The 14,163-nt window shown below is 38.7% G+C and overlaps 1 protein-coding gene and 1 pseudogene across 2 annotated transcripts in view; one reads left to right on the top strand and one right to left on the bottom strand.

Annotated features, from left to right (window-relative positions):
* Positions 1 to 14,163, bottom strand: part of Dusp19 (dual specificity phosphatase 19) — a 33,547-nt gene that overhangs the window by 2,517 nt on the left and 16,867 nt on the right. For both annotated transcript variants that reach the window (XM_090342511.1, XM_090342512.1), the window contains 2 exons: positions 11,950 to 11,996; positions 5,368 to 5,520 (listed from right to left, as the gene is read on the bottom strand). In XM_090342511.1, the coding sequence (XP_090198637.1) occupies positions 5,368 to 5,520; positions 11,950 to 11,996 (200 nt within the window). The remainder of the gene's footprint in view (positions 1 to 5,367; positions 5,521 to 11,949; positions 11,997 to 14,163) is intronic.
* LOC150056097 (small ribosomal subunit protein eS12 pseudogene) lies at positions 2,436 to 2,826 on the top strand (annotated as a pseudogene).

Below are 14,163 nucleotides of genomic sequence, written 5' to 3' on the forward strand. Positions count from 1 at the left end.
AAGAATATGAGACTCTTATTTCCGTTTAATTACCAGAAAACAAAGAAGTGGGGCTGTGGTTCAAGGGTAGGGCAGTAGCCTTGAGCTGAGAGCTCAGGGACAGCACCCAGGCCCAGAGTTCAAGCCCCATGACCCACAAAAAAAAAAAAAAAGAGGGCCAGGAGTTTGGCCTAGTGGTTAAAGTGCTTGCCTAGCATGCATGAAGACCCGGGTTCGATTCCTCAGTACCACATACATAGAAAAAAGCCAGAAGTGGTGCTGAGGCTCAAGTGGTAGAGCTCTAGCCTTGAGAACGTCCAAGGACAGTGCTCAGGCCCTGAGCTCAAGCCCAGGACTGGCAAAAAAAAAAAAAAAAAAAAAAAGAGAGAGACCTGATATCTGAGGATTGAGGGTTGAGGCTATCCCAGGTAGAAAGTCTGTGAGATTTATCTCTAACTAGGGAAAAACAATAACAAAACACAACAACATCAAGGAAAAGAAAGCCAAAAGCAGAACAATGGCTCAACTGTTAGTTTTAGCCTTGAGAAAAAGAAAAAGAGAAAGGAAACATAGTACTTAGGCCCTAAGTTGCAGTTCTAGTACTGGTGCACGCACTCACGTGTGTGTGTGTGTGTGTGTGTGTGTACATACACCCCCCACACACACATACATACACACACATGAACAAGGTAATATTTTTTCTCCCATTGGATTACTTTATTTTAGAAGTTAGTAACATAAAAATGTTTAAGTTTATAAGTTAGTAAAATGGTGAGATCATGAACAGCTCATGACAACATGAAGTAGAAAAGGTAATCAGACACTAACACAAGGTGAATAAATGAAAAATGTTTCAGGTAACTTGAAAATAATATTTTCCAAGTGAAGAGACACAGTGCAGACCAATGCTGATGGGGGAAATAGTGCATGAATAATGAACATAACAGATCTGATGGGATGGCACCGATAGACCTTGGTCTGTCTCAGGCTTTTGAAAAGTTAATGATCTAAATGAAATGTGGTGAACTGGAAGCACCTCTACATTTGCAAACAACAAAGGAAAAGAATAGGGGGAGATGAAGAAGAAAAAAGACCATTACTGGGCTGGATGTAGCTCAGTGGCAAAGCGCTTGTCTACCAAGTGCAAGGTCCTGGGTTCAATCCCCAGTGCCAAAAAAGAAAAGACCCCCCCAAAAAATACCATTAAAAAAACAACAACAACAACTACAAAAGACCATTACTGAAATCCTTTACCCAAAGCACACAATATTATTGCTATAACTCAGCTTATTTTCTGTTTGCAAGGCAGTTTTCTCACATTTATGTATCAATTTACACAATTCTGCTCTTTGATCCCTTGTAACAAATTGGCAAGTGCATCTTTTTTTCAAGAATGATAAAAAACAAAATTAGTTAATAATTTTGAAAATGATCACATCGAGAAAGAAAATCTTAATTATTTTCTAACAGGTATTTATGATTCACATTCAAACTTTTTCTGCACAAGGAAAGCAAAACAGCAGTTTCTATATTCACTTTTATCATTGTAACAGCAACTCATTTTAAAAACATGATGTTTAGAAACTGTATTGTATCCAGGAAATGGCAACAATAGAGGTTTTGTTAGCTGTTTTTGTTGTTATCTTTTATTTTTGTCTTGTTTGTTCATTTATGTATTTGGGGGAGGGCAAAGGGGAGATCACAAAAATGGAGGGACAAAGGGTGAACAAATGCAGCAGGAGAACTAACTAGCCACTATGGCAAAAATGAACTATACAACTTGTTTGTGGGGACAGAGGAGGATGGAAGGTGTGACACTGCCACCCTAAATGTACTCATTACCTGACTTATGTAACTGTACCCTCTCTATATATCACCTCCATAATAACAATTTTAAAAAGGGAAAAAATTTATTATACTAGCTTGGAAATTATAAATGTATTTCAATTAGCTCAAAACAAGTTAATCATACGCTTCAGAGAAACCTTGTAATTTTTCTTCTCCTTTACTACTTGCTTTATATAACAGTTCTGGTGCGTGCGTGCGTGCGTGCGTGCGTGCGTGCGTGCGTGCGTGTGTGTGTGTGTGTGTGTGTGTGTGTGTGTGACAGACAGACAGACAGACAGACAGACAGACAGAGACAGAAAGACAGAGAGACAGAGAGAGAGAAATAGGATCTTACTAGGTAGTCCAGAACAAGCACTCTTTTTCTGTCTGCTGTCTGAGTGCTAGGATCATAGGTATTCATCATGATACCTGGCTTTTATGACTTTTGATTTATCTACTTTCTATGTTATTATTCCTGGGTATCATGTAAGCCTGGAAAATATTTCCAGAAAGTTATCTTTATATTCCCTTTCCCAAACTCAAAATAGTGATCTTAAAAAAAAAATTATAAAGCAGCTCTTTCTTTCCCTGCTGCCGCTCAAGCTTCGGCTTCACCCTTACCTCACCCCATGGCGGAGGAAGGCATTGCTGCTGCAGGTGCAATGGACGTTAACACCGCCCTCATCCACGATGGCCCAGCATGTGGAATCCGTGAAGCTGCCAAAGCCTTAGACAAACGCCAAGCACATCTTTGTGTGCTTGCATCCAATTGCAATGAACCCATGTGTGTCAAGTTGGTGGAGACCCTTTGCGCTGAGCACCAAATCAACCTTATTAAGGTATAAAAAACTGGGGGAGTGGGTAAGCCTCCGCAAAATTGATGGAGAGGGGAAACCCTGTAAAGTGGTTGGTTGCAGCTGTGTAGTGGTTAAGGCCAAGGATGTCATCCAAGAGTATTTCAATTGCAAGAAAAGAACAAATACCAAGACATGTGAAAGGGTATCAATGCATGTGAATTAATGCACCTTCTATCTGGCAAATATCATGTAACCCTTTTACTAATTACAATAAAAAATGCAAAAAAAAAAGAAAAGAACAAATAAAAAAAGTTGAAAAAAATATATAAAGCAAATTTTTCCTTTTTACTTGCTGTTGTCCTTTGGCTTCAATACTAAGACTATCTCTCTCTAAATGAGGGGAGGGCAGGAATATCTTATCCCTCTATCTTTGAGTCCAATTCTTGACACATATTAAGGATTTCATAAATTTTTGATGAGTAGGGCCGGGAGTTTGGAGTAGTGGTAGAGTGCTTGCCTAGCATGTATGAAGACTTGGGTTCAATTCCTTGATACCACAAACATAGTAAAAGCCAGAAGTGATGCTCTGGCTTAAGTGGTAGAGCTTTATCCTTGAAAAAGCCCACGGACAGTGCTCAGGCCCTGAGTTCAAGCCCCCGGACTGGCAAAAAAAAAAAACTGATGAGTGAATTCTATTGTGCATTTCGGTGAGGAAATATGATGCCCTAAAACTTCAAATCACCATTTCCATTTCATTGTGAACCAACAGTGATGTAGATACAGATGCGGGCATATGGTAGTATATTTGTGCATGTGAACATAGTAACAGAGATGTAGATGTAGCAATGTAGAATGCTATGAAATTCCTACTTTAGTTTGTTGCCTTATTACTGTTACTACCTAGGAATGGTAACCTTTTGAATTAAGCAACAGGTCATAGTCCTTGACTCTGTTTTTAAGAAATCCAAGCTAAGAACTAAATAACTAGTGGTCCAAATCAAGGCAAACTTAATATTAAAATATTTTTAAATTCCAGAACTTGTTACTCAATATCCAATTCTTCTGTTTTAGATACTGTTCTCTTCTCCAATTTTTACTTGCAGCATGTATATCCCTTCTCATTTTAGTATGAATAGATGATATTTACTACTTCAAGCATAATGTATATCTCCTTTGAGGAAAAACTAACTCAGAAGCATACCATTTCACTCTATTACCTGGTGCATTGCAATGTTGCCATTTATAATATGTAGATAGATGGATGGATAGATAGACAGAGAGGAGAGATACCTAGATACATAGATGTAGATTTAGGTGAACCAGTTCTCACTTTGTCTCCCAGGCTGTCCTCAAACTCTTAATACTGTTGCCTCCACCTCCTGAGAGTTAGGATTACAGGTGTGCACCCCCATATCTGGCTATAGCATATCACATTTTTCACTACATAACAGAATGGCTAATATTAAGCCAAAGAGAGAAAAGGGGAGAAAAAGGAAAAGAAAGGAAGTAGAAATGAATCCATGAGATTAGAACTCAAACTGGATTGAGACCTGTCCTTTCTAGGAGTTCCAAGGGGTATATTTCTCTTTGTAACGGCTTTTGCTTCCCTCATCCATCTATTTTATAAACTTTATAAGATTTACTAAAATGATACCATTTCAAAGCATACTTATTGATAACAGCCTACTTGACAGCTCTGTCAGTGTTGAAATAGCTTCAACACCAAGACTGAAATATATTGTCTGTCCTCTTAAGACACAAAATCTAACCAACAGCTTCTGGTTAGCCATTTCATACAACCAAAGTAAAGCAATGGACATTTAGTCCCCAGAGAGACTTTCACATTTCAAAATTATTCTTAAAATGCATAAATACTCTATAGACATAATGTTTTATTTCATAAACTAATATGTATCTATGACATACAAACCCTTAGCCTAATTTTGATTAAGTTTTGATTAGTTTTTAAGTGCCAATGATTGTATATAGAGATTCCCTTCTTGAACACTTGTTTGTTAAACTTGTCATTTGAAATATGATGTAAAAATCAATGTTAATAAATTCTTTAATAAAAAATAAAATTAAAAAAACCAAAGATAGTGAAAAAATGCATAAATACATAATCCCTACCTCAGTCATTAAGAAGAATGCATACTTGAGGCCGGGAGTTTGGCCTAGTAGTAGAGTGTTTGACTACCATGCACACGGAACCAGGTTTGATTCTTTGGTACCATATACATAGAAAAAAGCTGGAAGTGGTGCTGTGGCTCAAGGGGTAGATCTCTAGCCTTGAGAAAGTCCAAGGACAGTGCCCAGGCCCTGAGTTTAAGGCCCAGGACTGGGAAGAAGAACAAAAGAATGCATACTAAATCATCATGAAAGTATTAAACAAGGCAAAAAGCAGTCTCTATATTCTGGTCCATATTGTTATGTTACAAATAATTCAGAGGGAAAATGATTATATGCCCTAAACAGAAATCTAAACACATATTTACATAGGGAATTTCAGCAAGTAGGAAATTTTATCTCCTAACCTATTTCAAAAAGGGATAAGAACAGAAACTGAATTAATGTAAAAAAGTAAATTTCTCATTAAGAACAAGTATAGAACTAAAAGAACTGAAGGAATTAATGAACACTTTTGCAGGAAAATTTTCACAGTGATTTTTCATAGATTAATGGCTAAGAGAATAAAAATTGGTAACTGACCAATATTTTCAGAAGAAAATCCTTTTAAAGAAGTGTGGATGAAAATGAAGCTTACCTTCATTTTTGCTTGTTCAATAAATTCAAAACATTCTGGAAAATAAGACAGGATATTTGTCTCAGGCAAATCCAATATAGAAATGTTCTTATATGTAAACTCACTCAGGAAAGCATTTTCAATTCCACACGCAACATTGAGAATATGAGTCACCTTGAAGAGAACGAAAAGAGATGATTTTTTTTCTAAGTCTTTTCAGTTAGGTTATATAAAAAGAAGCTGTGATATTGGTATCTATAAAAAGAAGATGAAACTTCAACATGGCTCCCTTGAATGAAACTTCCTCCTGGAAGCTTTCTCAGACTGCCTTGCCCCCTTACCAGCAGCGTTCCCTCTGTACATTTATCACTTCTACGTTTGCTCCTCTAACTTACATGGTCGCCTAGCCTTTATGTGGTCTCCTTCACTGCCCTAGATACTCCAAGAGCTTCTACTATAAGCACTGCAAGCCTAGCAGAAAGTACTTTACACATATGTTGCCTACCTCAGTGAATATTCATATGAAAACTTATGCAAGAGAAATATATCAGTGGTATATGACTCCTCTTTCAATTATTTTGCTATTTCCCATCATGTTCTTTACGAGTAAAATGGTTCTTGAGTGTGGCTGAGCAAAAGAATCATCCGGTGAGCTTTTAGAAACTATTAATCCACAGAGCCACAGCTCCAAAGATTCTGATGAATTCGTCTGGCTAGGCAGGGAGGTTGCGAGAGTAAAGACATGTTCACTTCATCTCTTTTTGGAGCTCCTTTGCAAAGGTGACTTAGAGGAAGTTTACTGAGTAATCCCACAGGGTGGGAGATGGACACCGGCAGCCCAGGTACTTGGAGGTTGAGAGAGGGATGTCAATTGAGCCAGGTATTCTAGACTACATGGAAGACTCTGTCTCAATAGCAAACAAACAAATCCATTAAGAAGAATAAGGGCCGGGGCCGGGAGTTTGGCCTAGAGGTTAAAGTGCTTGCCTAGCATGCATGAAGACCTGGGTTCGATTCCTCGGTACCACATACATAGAAAAAAGCCAGAAGTGGTGCTGAGGCTCAAGTGGTAGAGCTCTAACCTTGAGAAAGTCCAAGGACAGTGCTCAGGCCCTGAGCTCAAGCCCAGGACTGGCAAAAAAAAAAAAAAAAATGAAGAATAAGGGCTAAGCCTGACGTGGTGGCTCACACCTGTAATCCTAGCTGCTCAGGAGGCTGAGATCTGAGGATCACGGTTCAAAGCCAGTCCAGGCAAGACTCTTACCTCCAATTAATCACTAGGAAACCGGAAGTGGGGCTGTGGCTCAAGGGTAGGGTGGTAGCCTTGAGCTGAAGAGCTCGGGGACAGCGCCCAGGCCCAGAGTTCAAGCCCCATCACCCCCCCCCCAAAAAAAAAAGAAGAATCAGGCTATGTACATAGCTTAGTGGTACAGCGCTTACCTAGCATTAATGAGGCCCTGAAACTTTAAGAGGGAGAGAGAGGGAAAGAGGTGAAAGAAGGGGAATGGAGAGGAAGGAAGAGAGAAAAGAAGGGAGAAGGGAGGATGGGTAGAAAGGAGAGAAGAGGGGCACCAAAAGCTAAATGGATCAAATAAACATAAATATAGTTATAAAAATAATTCACTGTATTTGTTCTACTTGTTTCATAGCATAAGTCTTAGGTTTAACCTAATCAGTATTTTCCTATATTTCTCAGTATTTTCATCTATTAATACATTAATATTAGAGTATCCATCTATCCTGCTCTCTTGCCTTCTCTACCCTCACACTTAGAGTTTTGCCAGGATCTAATTTTCACTCTTGCTCTACAGCTGACTCAATCTGGGAGATTTAGAAAGTGAAATAAGCTAAAAAGATAGCTGTAGTGATCTACGAAATTGGAGTTCTGAAAGCGTCCTTCTATTAATATGTTTAAGGAAAATGAACAATTCCTACTGTCCAAAGGGATGCGTGGGATAGGGGCAGTAAGGGACATGGGAGAGAGGAGCTTGCCCGGATGTCCTCCTATTCCCTAGTTCCAGGCCCTGGCACCCCTATCTTGCCCTTTTGTCCAGAGATTTCCCCCTGTATTCCACAGTATGGGTCTACTGTAGTCTCTTAAGTAGGTTCTTCATTGAAGGGCAAGTGAGCTGTTTCCAACAATTTGCTGTTATGCATAGTGTGGAACATTTTGTGTTACACATAGTATCTATTTTCAAAGTTTTTATTAGGCACACACCAGGCACTCAAGGAGCACCTCATTCTAATGTAACTATTATCACCATTTATAAACATGAAAATTATGTTCCTATAGGACTTTCTGAAATAGACCACCACCAAAGAAGTCCTACTGGTTACAATAGTTAATCAAAATTCTAAGGCATTGCTTTAGAATGTGCAATACATTTCTGCAGACTCCAAACATTTTTCTAGAAACTGCTGCTCAGAAACTCAGTTTAGTTTCTTCAAGCCTTGATTAACACAGTTGTATGTACAGAGACCACAGTATATTCTAAGTTTCTTGTTTCACATCACTGGATGGAGCTGAATTTGGACTACTAGATCATTAAGATGTGAGTTTATTGTGCGTGTGTTTTTTTTTTTTCCATCGGCTGTGGGTCTTTAACTTTGGGCACTGTTCCTAAGCATTTTTGTTCAAGGCTCGTGCTCTACCATGTTGAACACAGAAGCACATCTGATTTTCTGGTGGTTAGTTGGAGATAAGGGTCTCATGGGCTTTCCTACCTGGAATGCCTTGGAATATAACTCCCCAGATCTCAGCCTCCAGAGTAGCTAGGATTATCGGAAGGAGCCATAGTACCTTGTTAGGTGGCTAATTAAAAAATAAACAAACAGGGCCGGGAGTTTGGCCTAGTGGTAGAGTGCTTGCCTAGCGTGCACAAAGACCCAGGTTCAATTCCTTGGTACCACATACTTAGAAAAAATAAAAATAAAAAAATAAACAAACAAAATACTTGATAATACAAAGTTTCTATTTGTTATTTTACCCTGTGGAATACTAATTTGTTAGTAGAAGCAAGATTCTGAAACTTATTATACCTTTGTTAAAATATTGGTATAGGGCCGGGAGTTTGGCCTAGTGGTTAAAGTGCTTGCCTAGCATGCATTAAGACCCGGGTTCAATTCCTCGGTACCACATACATAGAAAAAAGCCAGAAGTGGTGCTGAGGCTCAAGTGGTAGAGCTCTAGCCTTGAGAAAGTCCAAGGACAGTGCTCAGGCCCTGAGCTCAAGCCCAGGACTGGCAAAAAAAAAAAAAAAAACCCCTAAAATATTGGTATATAAGAAGCCTATTAAGAAATCCAGTGTATGCAAATTACTGAAGATCCATGCCTGTTATCCCAGTTATTCAGGAGGCTGAGGTCTGAGGATAGAGGTTTGAAGCCAGCCTTGACAGGTAGGTCCATCAGATTCTTATCTCCAATTAACCACTAAAATACCAGAAGGGAAGGTGTGGCTCAAGTGGTTGAGTGTCAGTGTTGAGGTAAAAACAAAACAAAGCCGGGCATGAGAGCTCGTTGATGTAATCTTAGCTATGCAGGAGGCTGAGATCTGAGGATCACAGTTCAAAGCTTGCCTGAGCACTGAAGACTGTTAGACTCTTATCTCCAATTAACTACTAGAAAACAGGAAATGGTGCTGTGGTTCAAGTGGTAGCTGTGGTTCAAGTAGCTTTGAGCTGAAGAGCTCAGGGATAACACCCAGGCCCAGAGTTCAAGCCCCATGACTGACAAAAAAAAAAAAAAAAAGCAAGAGCTTGAAGCACAGAATTCAAATCCTAGTATCAACAGAAAAATGCAATTTGTCATCCTCCTATTCTTTATGTAATTTAAGCCATTATTTCTCATTGCCAGATGGTAATACGTATAACAATAACAAACCAAGGAGAACTCCATTTAAACACAAATCAGTAAAGTGACAAGTAAAAATGTCATTCTAGTACAAATTAAGTACATACATATATACATACATATATATATATATATCAGACTAGTAAATTCATTGGTTAGAAGCTATTTTCCTTAGAAAAATACTTCTCTTTATTATGTAAATTTTTATCTTCAATGCAAGCTAAAGTTTGTTGATTTTTTTAAAAATCTTTCAGTTAGCAGTCCAAAGCCCTGCACTTGTCTGGAAAAAGTTCATTTTACACCCAAACCACAAAGTGTTGCTGGAGAAAAAAGCAAGACAGTTTTGCATTTCATGCTTACCATAAATAATAAGAGAAAATCCTCTGGACTTGCAGCAGTGTTTAGCAACTCTATTTTCCTAGTGGTCTCTTTCCTTCATTCTGTCTCAGTTCCTTCAAACTTTCCCACTCTTCTGAAAACTTTCAACTCTACCATCTCTTCATAATTACCATAAGTCACCACATAAGAATCTATATATCTCTCCATCAAATCTACACCCTACCTACATCTATACTCCTTCCTTTTGCCTTCTTATTAAAGAAATGATCTTTTCCTGCATCCTTTAAAAGGCTTATACTAGTCCCTATGCTTGCAGTAACACAGAGTCCTACCTCTTTGGCATCTCACTCTTTCTATAATTTTTGCTTTCTTTTTTTTCATTCTTTCCTGTACATAAGCCTTAAAACATGCTCAAAATATTCCCATATTACAGAGTTATAGCATCTCTCAGGTTTATTTTTTCCTTCACAAGCAAGACTCTTTAATTTGACATTATGAAAAAAAAATCTAGATTTTATATAGATCCTTGGAATTGGTGATTCGTGCCCATCAGCTCATTCTTTTTCAGCCTCAATCACAGTCTGCCATTTTGGGATCATGGTACACATCTGGTCATGTTATGGTCTATGCCATGAACATTAGTCAGGCAGGATTTTTATTTGTTTGTTTTCTCCCCTCACCATGCTCAGAAATCAGCTTGAATTTTCTACATGTAAATTTATTCTGCACCTTAGTTGACCCTTGAGGCCATCAGATTCAATTCTGGTTTCTTGATTCCTTGTGACCAGAGACTTTCCAAGATAATTTATTGAACATGGTTGGTGTGCATCTTCTTACAATACTAACTTTTCGTAGACAATAGATTATCCACCTTCCTTTCAGCTTCCTTTATGTCGTTTTTGGTAAGGCACTTGATCTTGCCAATCATCCTGGTACTGTTCAGACAGCCAAAACATTACCTCGATACTCTTGATCTTTTGGAATCTTAATCTAACATAACTTAATCCTATTTGTACTTAAACTTCCAGCATATGACACTGACAATTCCCTGCTCCTTAAAATTCTTTTCTTTTGGCGTCCGTGACCTGTTTTGACATTCCTGTGATCTCTTGCAACCTTTCCTTTGCCCATCTAGAGTCTTCTTCCTTGATCATACCTCACAGATCAGTATCACACAACTTACCACTTCTAATAGTGTTCCACAAAGGACTCTGTGTTTTCATTAACATTTCTGAAGGTGATTTCACTGGCCTAATAATTTCAATTGCTGTTTATAATTGACTACTCCACAATACCTTCTTCCTACACTAACTCCCTATATACCAGGACTATCCACTAAACTCTACTCATAAGATCTATAGTATCTGAAATTAACAGTGAGCAATAAGTACATCCAAGCACACAGGAACTGGAAGCCAGTCTGGTCTGGACTATTTCTTAGCAAAAGCTTTATGAGCACAAACATCTTTTATACTATTCAAATCATAGCAATTCCATAACCTGAAATACTTCTTGACACAATGATAGTACAAAAAATCTTTCTCAGTAAATAATGTAAATGAGGAATAAATCACATCATTTGCATGCAGACAGTGGGAGGAAACATTAACAGAAAAGAAATGGTACATGAATTGGGACTTAAGGCATGGCTAGATCTTTGACAAGCAGAGATGAGAGAAAGTCTCTCATACACAAAAGAAATACTTAAGCAGAATCAAAAAAGATACACTTCCTGGGCTAAATTTATGGGATTATACAAATAGATTGGGGAAAATGTAAAATTGAAAAGATGGATTATTGATCCACATATGTTCTATTAGTTAAAATCAATTTTTTTCCCACTTCTGGGGCTTGAACTCAGGACCTGGACACTGTCCTCGGACATTTTTTGCTCAAGGCTGTCACTCTGCCACTTGAGCCACAGTGCCATTCCTGGCTTTTTCTGCATATACAGTACCAAGGAATTGAACCTAGGGCTTCACGCATGCTGGACAAGGACTCTACCTCTAGGCTATGCTCTGGCCATAGATGTAATAACTTTTTAATAACAGTAGTCAAAAGAGTAACAATCAAGTATTTGAAAGATGGACCACGGCTTTTTTCTTTGCCTTTTTCTCACATTTTTATTAGGTATACAAAGGAGTTTCCCTACGTAAATATAAAAATTGAAATATCTCTTAAAGGTAGTGTTAGGGCCGGGAGTTTGGCCTAGTGTTAGAGTGCTTGCCTAGCATGCACGAAGACCCAGGTTCGATTCCTTGGTACCACACACATAGAAAAAGCTGTAAGTGGCGCTGTGGTTCATGTTAGGGTTCTAGCCTTGAAAAAATCCAAGGACAGTGCTCACCCCTGAGCTCAAGCCCAGGACTGGCAAAAAAAAAAAAAAGGTAGTGCTGGGCTTGAAGCATTTTTACCTTGTACTTTCTCAGTATATCCAGATCATGAGCAGCATCTTGTGACCCTATAAGAAATACAAATTGAATACAAATATAATCATCTCACTTTTGATTTAATGTATTCAACAATTCTGTTGAAGATACATGTGTATATATATACATATACATATAACAACTTGTGAAGACCTCTTCGTAGTGATCGACATTATTCTTCATGAAACATTAGTACTCCTCCTACACATGCTTTCGGGTTTCCCCATCTAAGAATGTGCTGTAAAACTTACAGCTGTCACAATGATTAGCTGTATGAACTTTATCATACTATTGCTTGAATCACAACAAACAGAAACAAAACAACCAAAAAGGAATTAAAACCCAGGATAGCTGGGTGTTAGTGGTTCACACCTATAATTCTAGCTCCTCAGGAGGCTGAGATCTGAGAACTGTGGTTTCAATGCAGCCGAGACTCTTTTCTACACTAACAACCAAATAAGTCAGAAGTAGAGCTGTGGCTCAAGTGGTAGAGTACTAGCCTTCAGCAAAAGCTGCTCAGGGACAGCGCCCAGACTCTGAACTCAAGCCCCAGGATAGGTATATACACATACACACATATTTTCTTTCTCCCTCCCCCCTCTCTTTCTCTCCTTTTTCTCTCTTTCTCTCTCTCTCTCTCTCTCTCCCCCCACACACACACGCGTAAGCATACAAATCCTACTATAGCTGAGTTAAACAAAAAGTAGTACAGATTAGTAGGTATACATGAAGATCTGGACAGTCATGTGCAACTGAACTGCTTAACAGTTTGTTTCTTTAATTGACATGTTAAATAAAGGTTATTTTTAAAGCAATACAATTATATAATGAAATAAATATATACAGCCTTCAGAACCATTAGAAATAAGAAATGAAAAATATTTATGGTATCAATATTTGTTCTTAATATATTAGGTCATATAAATCAGTTATAAAAGACCATTATACTTTTTTTAATGTAAAAGCCAAAACTATGTATATGCTTAAGAATAGCCTGGAATAATACAGAACACAAGGTTAACTGCAGAGTCTCGGGTAATTTTTTTTCTTCTTTAAACTCACTTCTGTTGTCAGTCCTTGGCCTTGAACTTAGGGCTAGGGTACTGTCCCTGAGCTATTTATTTGTTCTCTCAAGGCCAAAACTCTACCCTTCCAGCCACAGCTCCACTTCTGGCTTACCCTCACCACCCCCTGCCCCCATGGTTAATTGGATAACAATATCTATCACAGACTTCCCTGGCTGGCTGGCTTGGAACTGGGATTCTCAACTCTGTCTCTTAAATGTCTAGGATTATGGCCTGAGCCACAGGTGCCTTGCTTTCATTTGTACTTTTAATAATGAACACTTCTTTATTTCCTAACTTAAAAAAGGAATAATAAGAAAGTCACACGCCCACAACCTGACTTAGCACCAGCTGGTCTGGGAACACTCGGCAGCTTAGAGATCTGCAGGATGATCCACGCACGCTCCATGCACCATTTCTCCTCTTTCTGTTGAAGTTATCTTTCCAGATCTCCCACACTTGGAAACTGGCCCTAACTGATAAGCAAATTCTCATCTCAGAGAATAGCTTAAATAACTCAAGGTTGACAACTCAAAAAATAAAGACAATCTATTTCAAGATGTTAAGTATTTTACTTTCCTGATTTGGGTTTCAGTCTCGTAAACCATGTTTTTCTGATTTTCTAAGAAAATCAGCCAGCTTTGGTTATTAAATGGTTTTGTACTGGGACTGGGGTTTGAACTCAGGGCCTTTGCTTTTTTGTTCAAGTGTGGGGCTCTACCTCCTCCGCCACATCTCTCTTTCCTGCTTTTGGCCAGTTAACTGGAGATAAAAGTCTTAGAGACCTTTCTAAGCTGGCTAGCATCAAATTGTAGTCCTCAGGTCTCAGCCTCTCAGTAGCTAGGATTAGAGGTGTGAGCTAGCATCAACCATTAGTTCTTTTTGTTTGTTCTTGTTGTTATTGTTTTTGTCCATTGTGGGACTTGAACTCCGGGCCTGGGCATTGTCCCTGGGCTCTACAGCCCTATCCCTTGAGCCACAACACCACTTTTGGTTTTCTGCTGGTTCGTTGGAGATAAGAGCCTCAGGACTTCAGTGCCCAGGCTGGCTTTGAACCTTGATCCTCCGATGTCAGCCTCCTGAGCAGCTGCGATTACAGGCGTGAGCCACGGCCCCAGGCTACCCATTGGTTTCT

The sequence above is a fragment of the Megascapheus bottae genome, chromosome 12, assembly GCF_031878675.1.
Source record: "Megascapheus bottae isolate mThoBot1 chromosome 12, mThoBot2.hap1, whole genome shotgun sequence".
Classification (NCBI taxonomy): domain Eukaryota; kingdom Metazoa; phylum Chordata; class Mammalia; order Rodentia; family Geomyidae; genus Megascapheus; species Megascapheus bottae.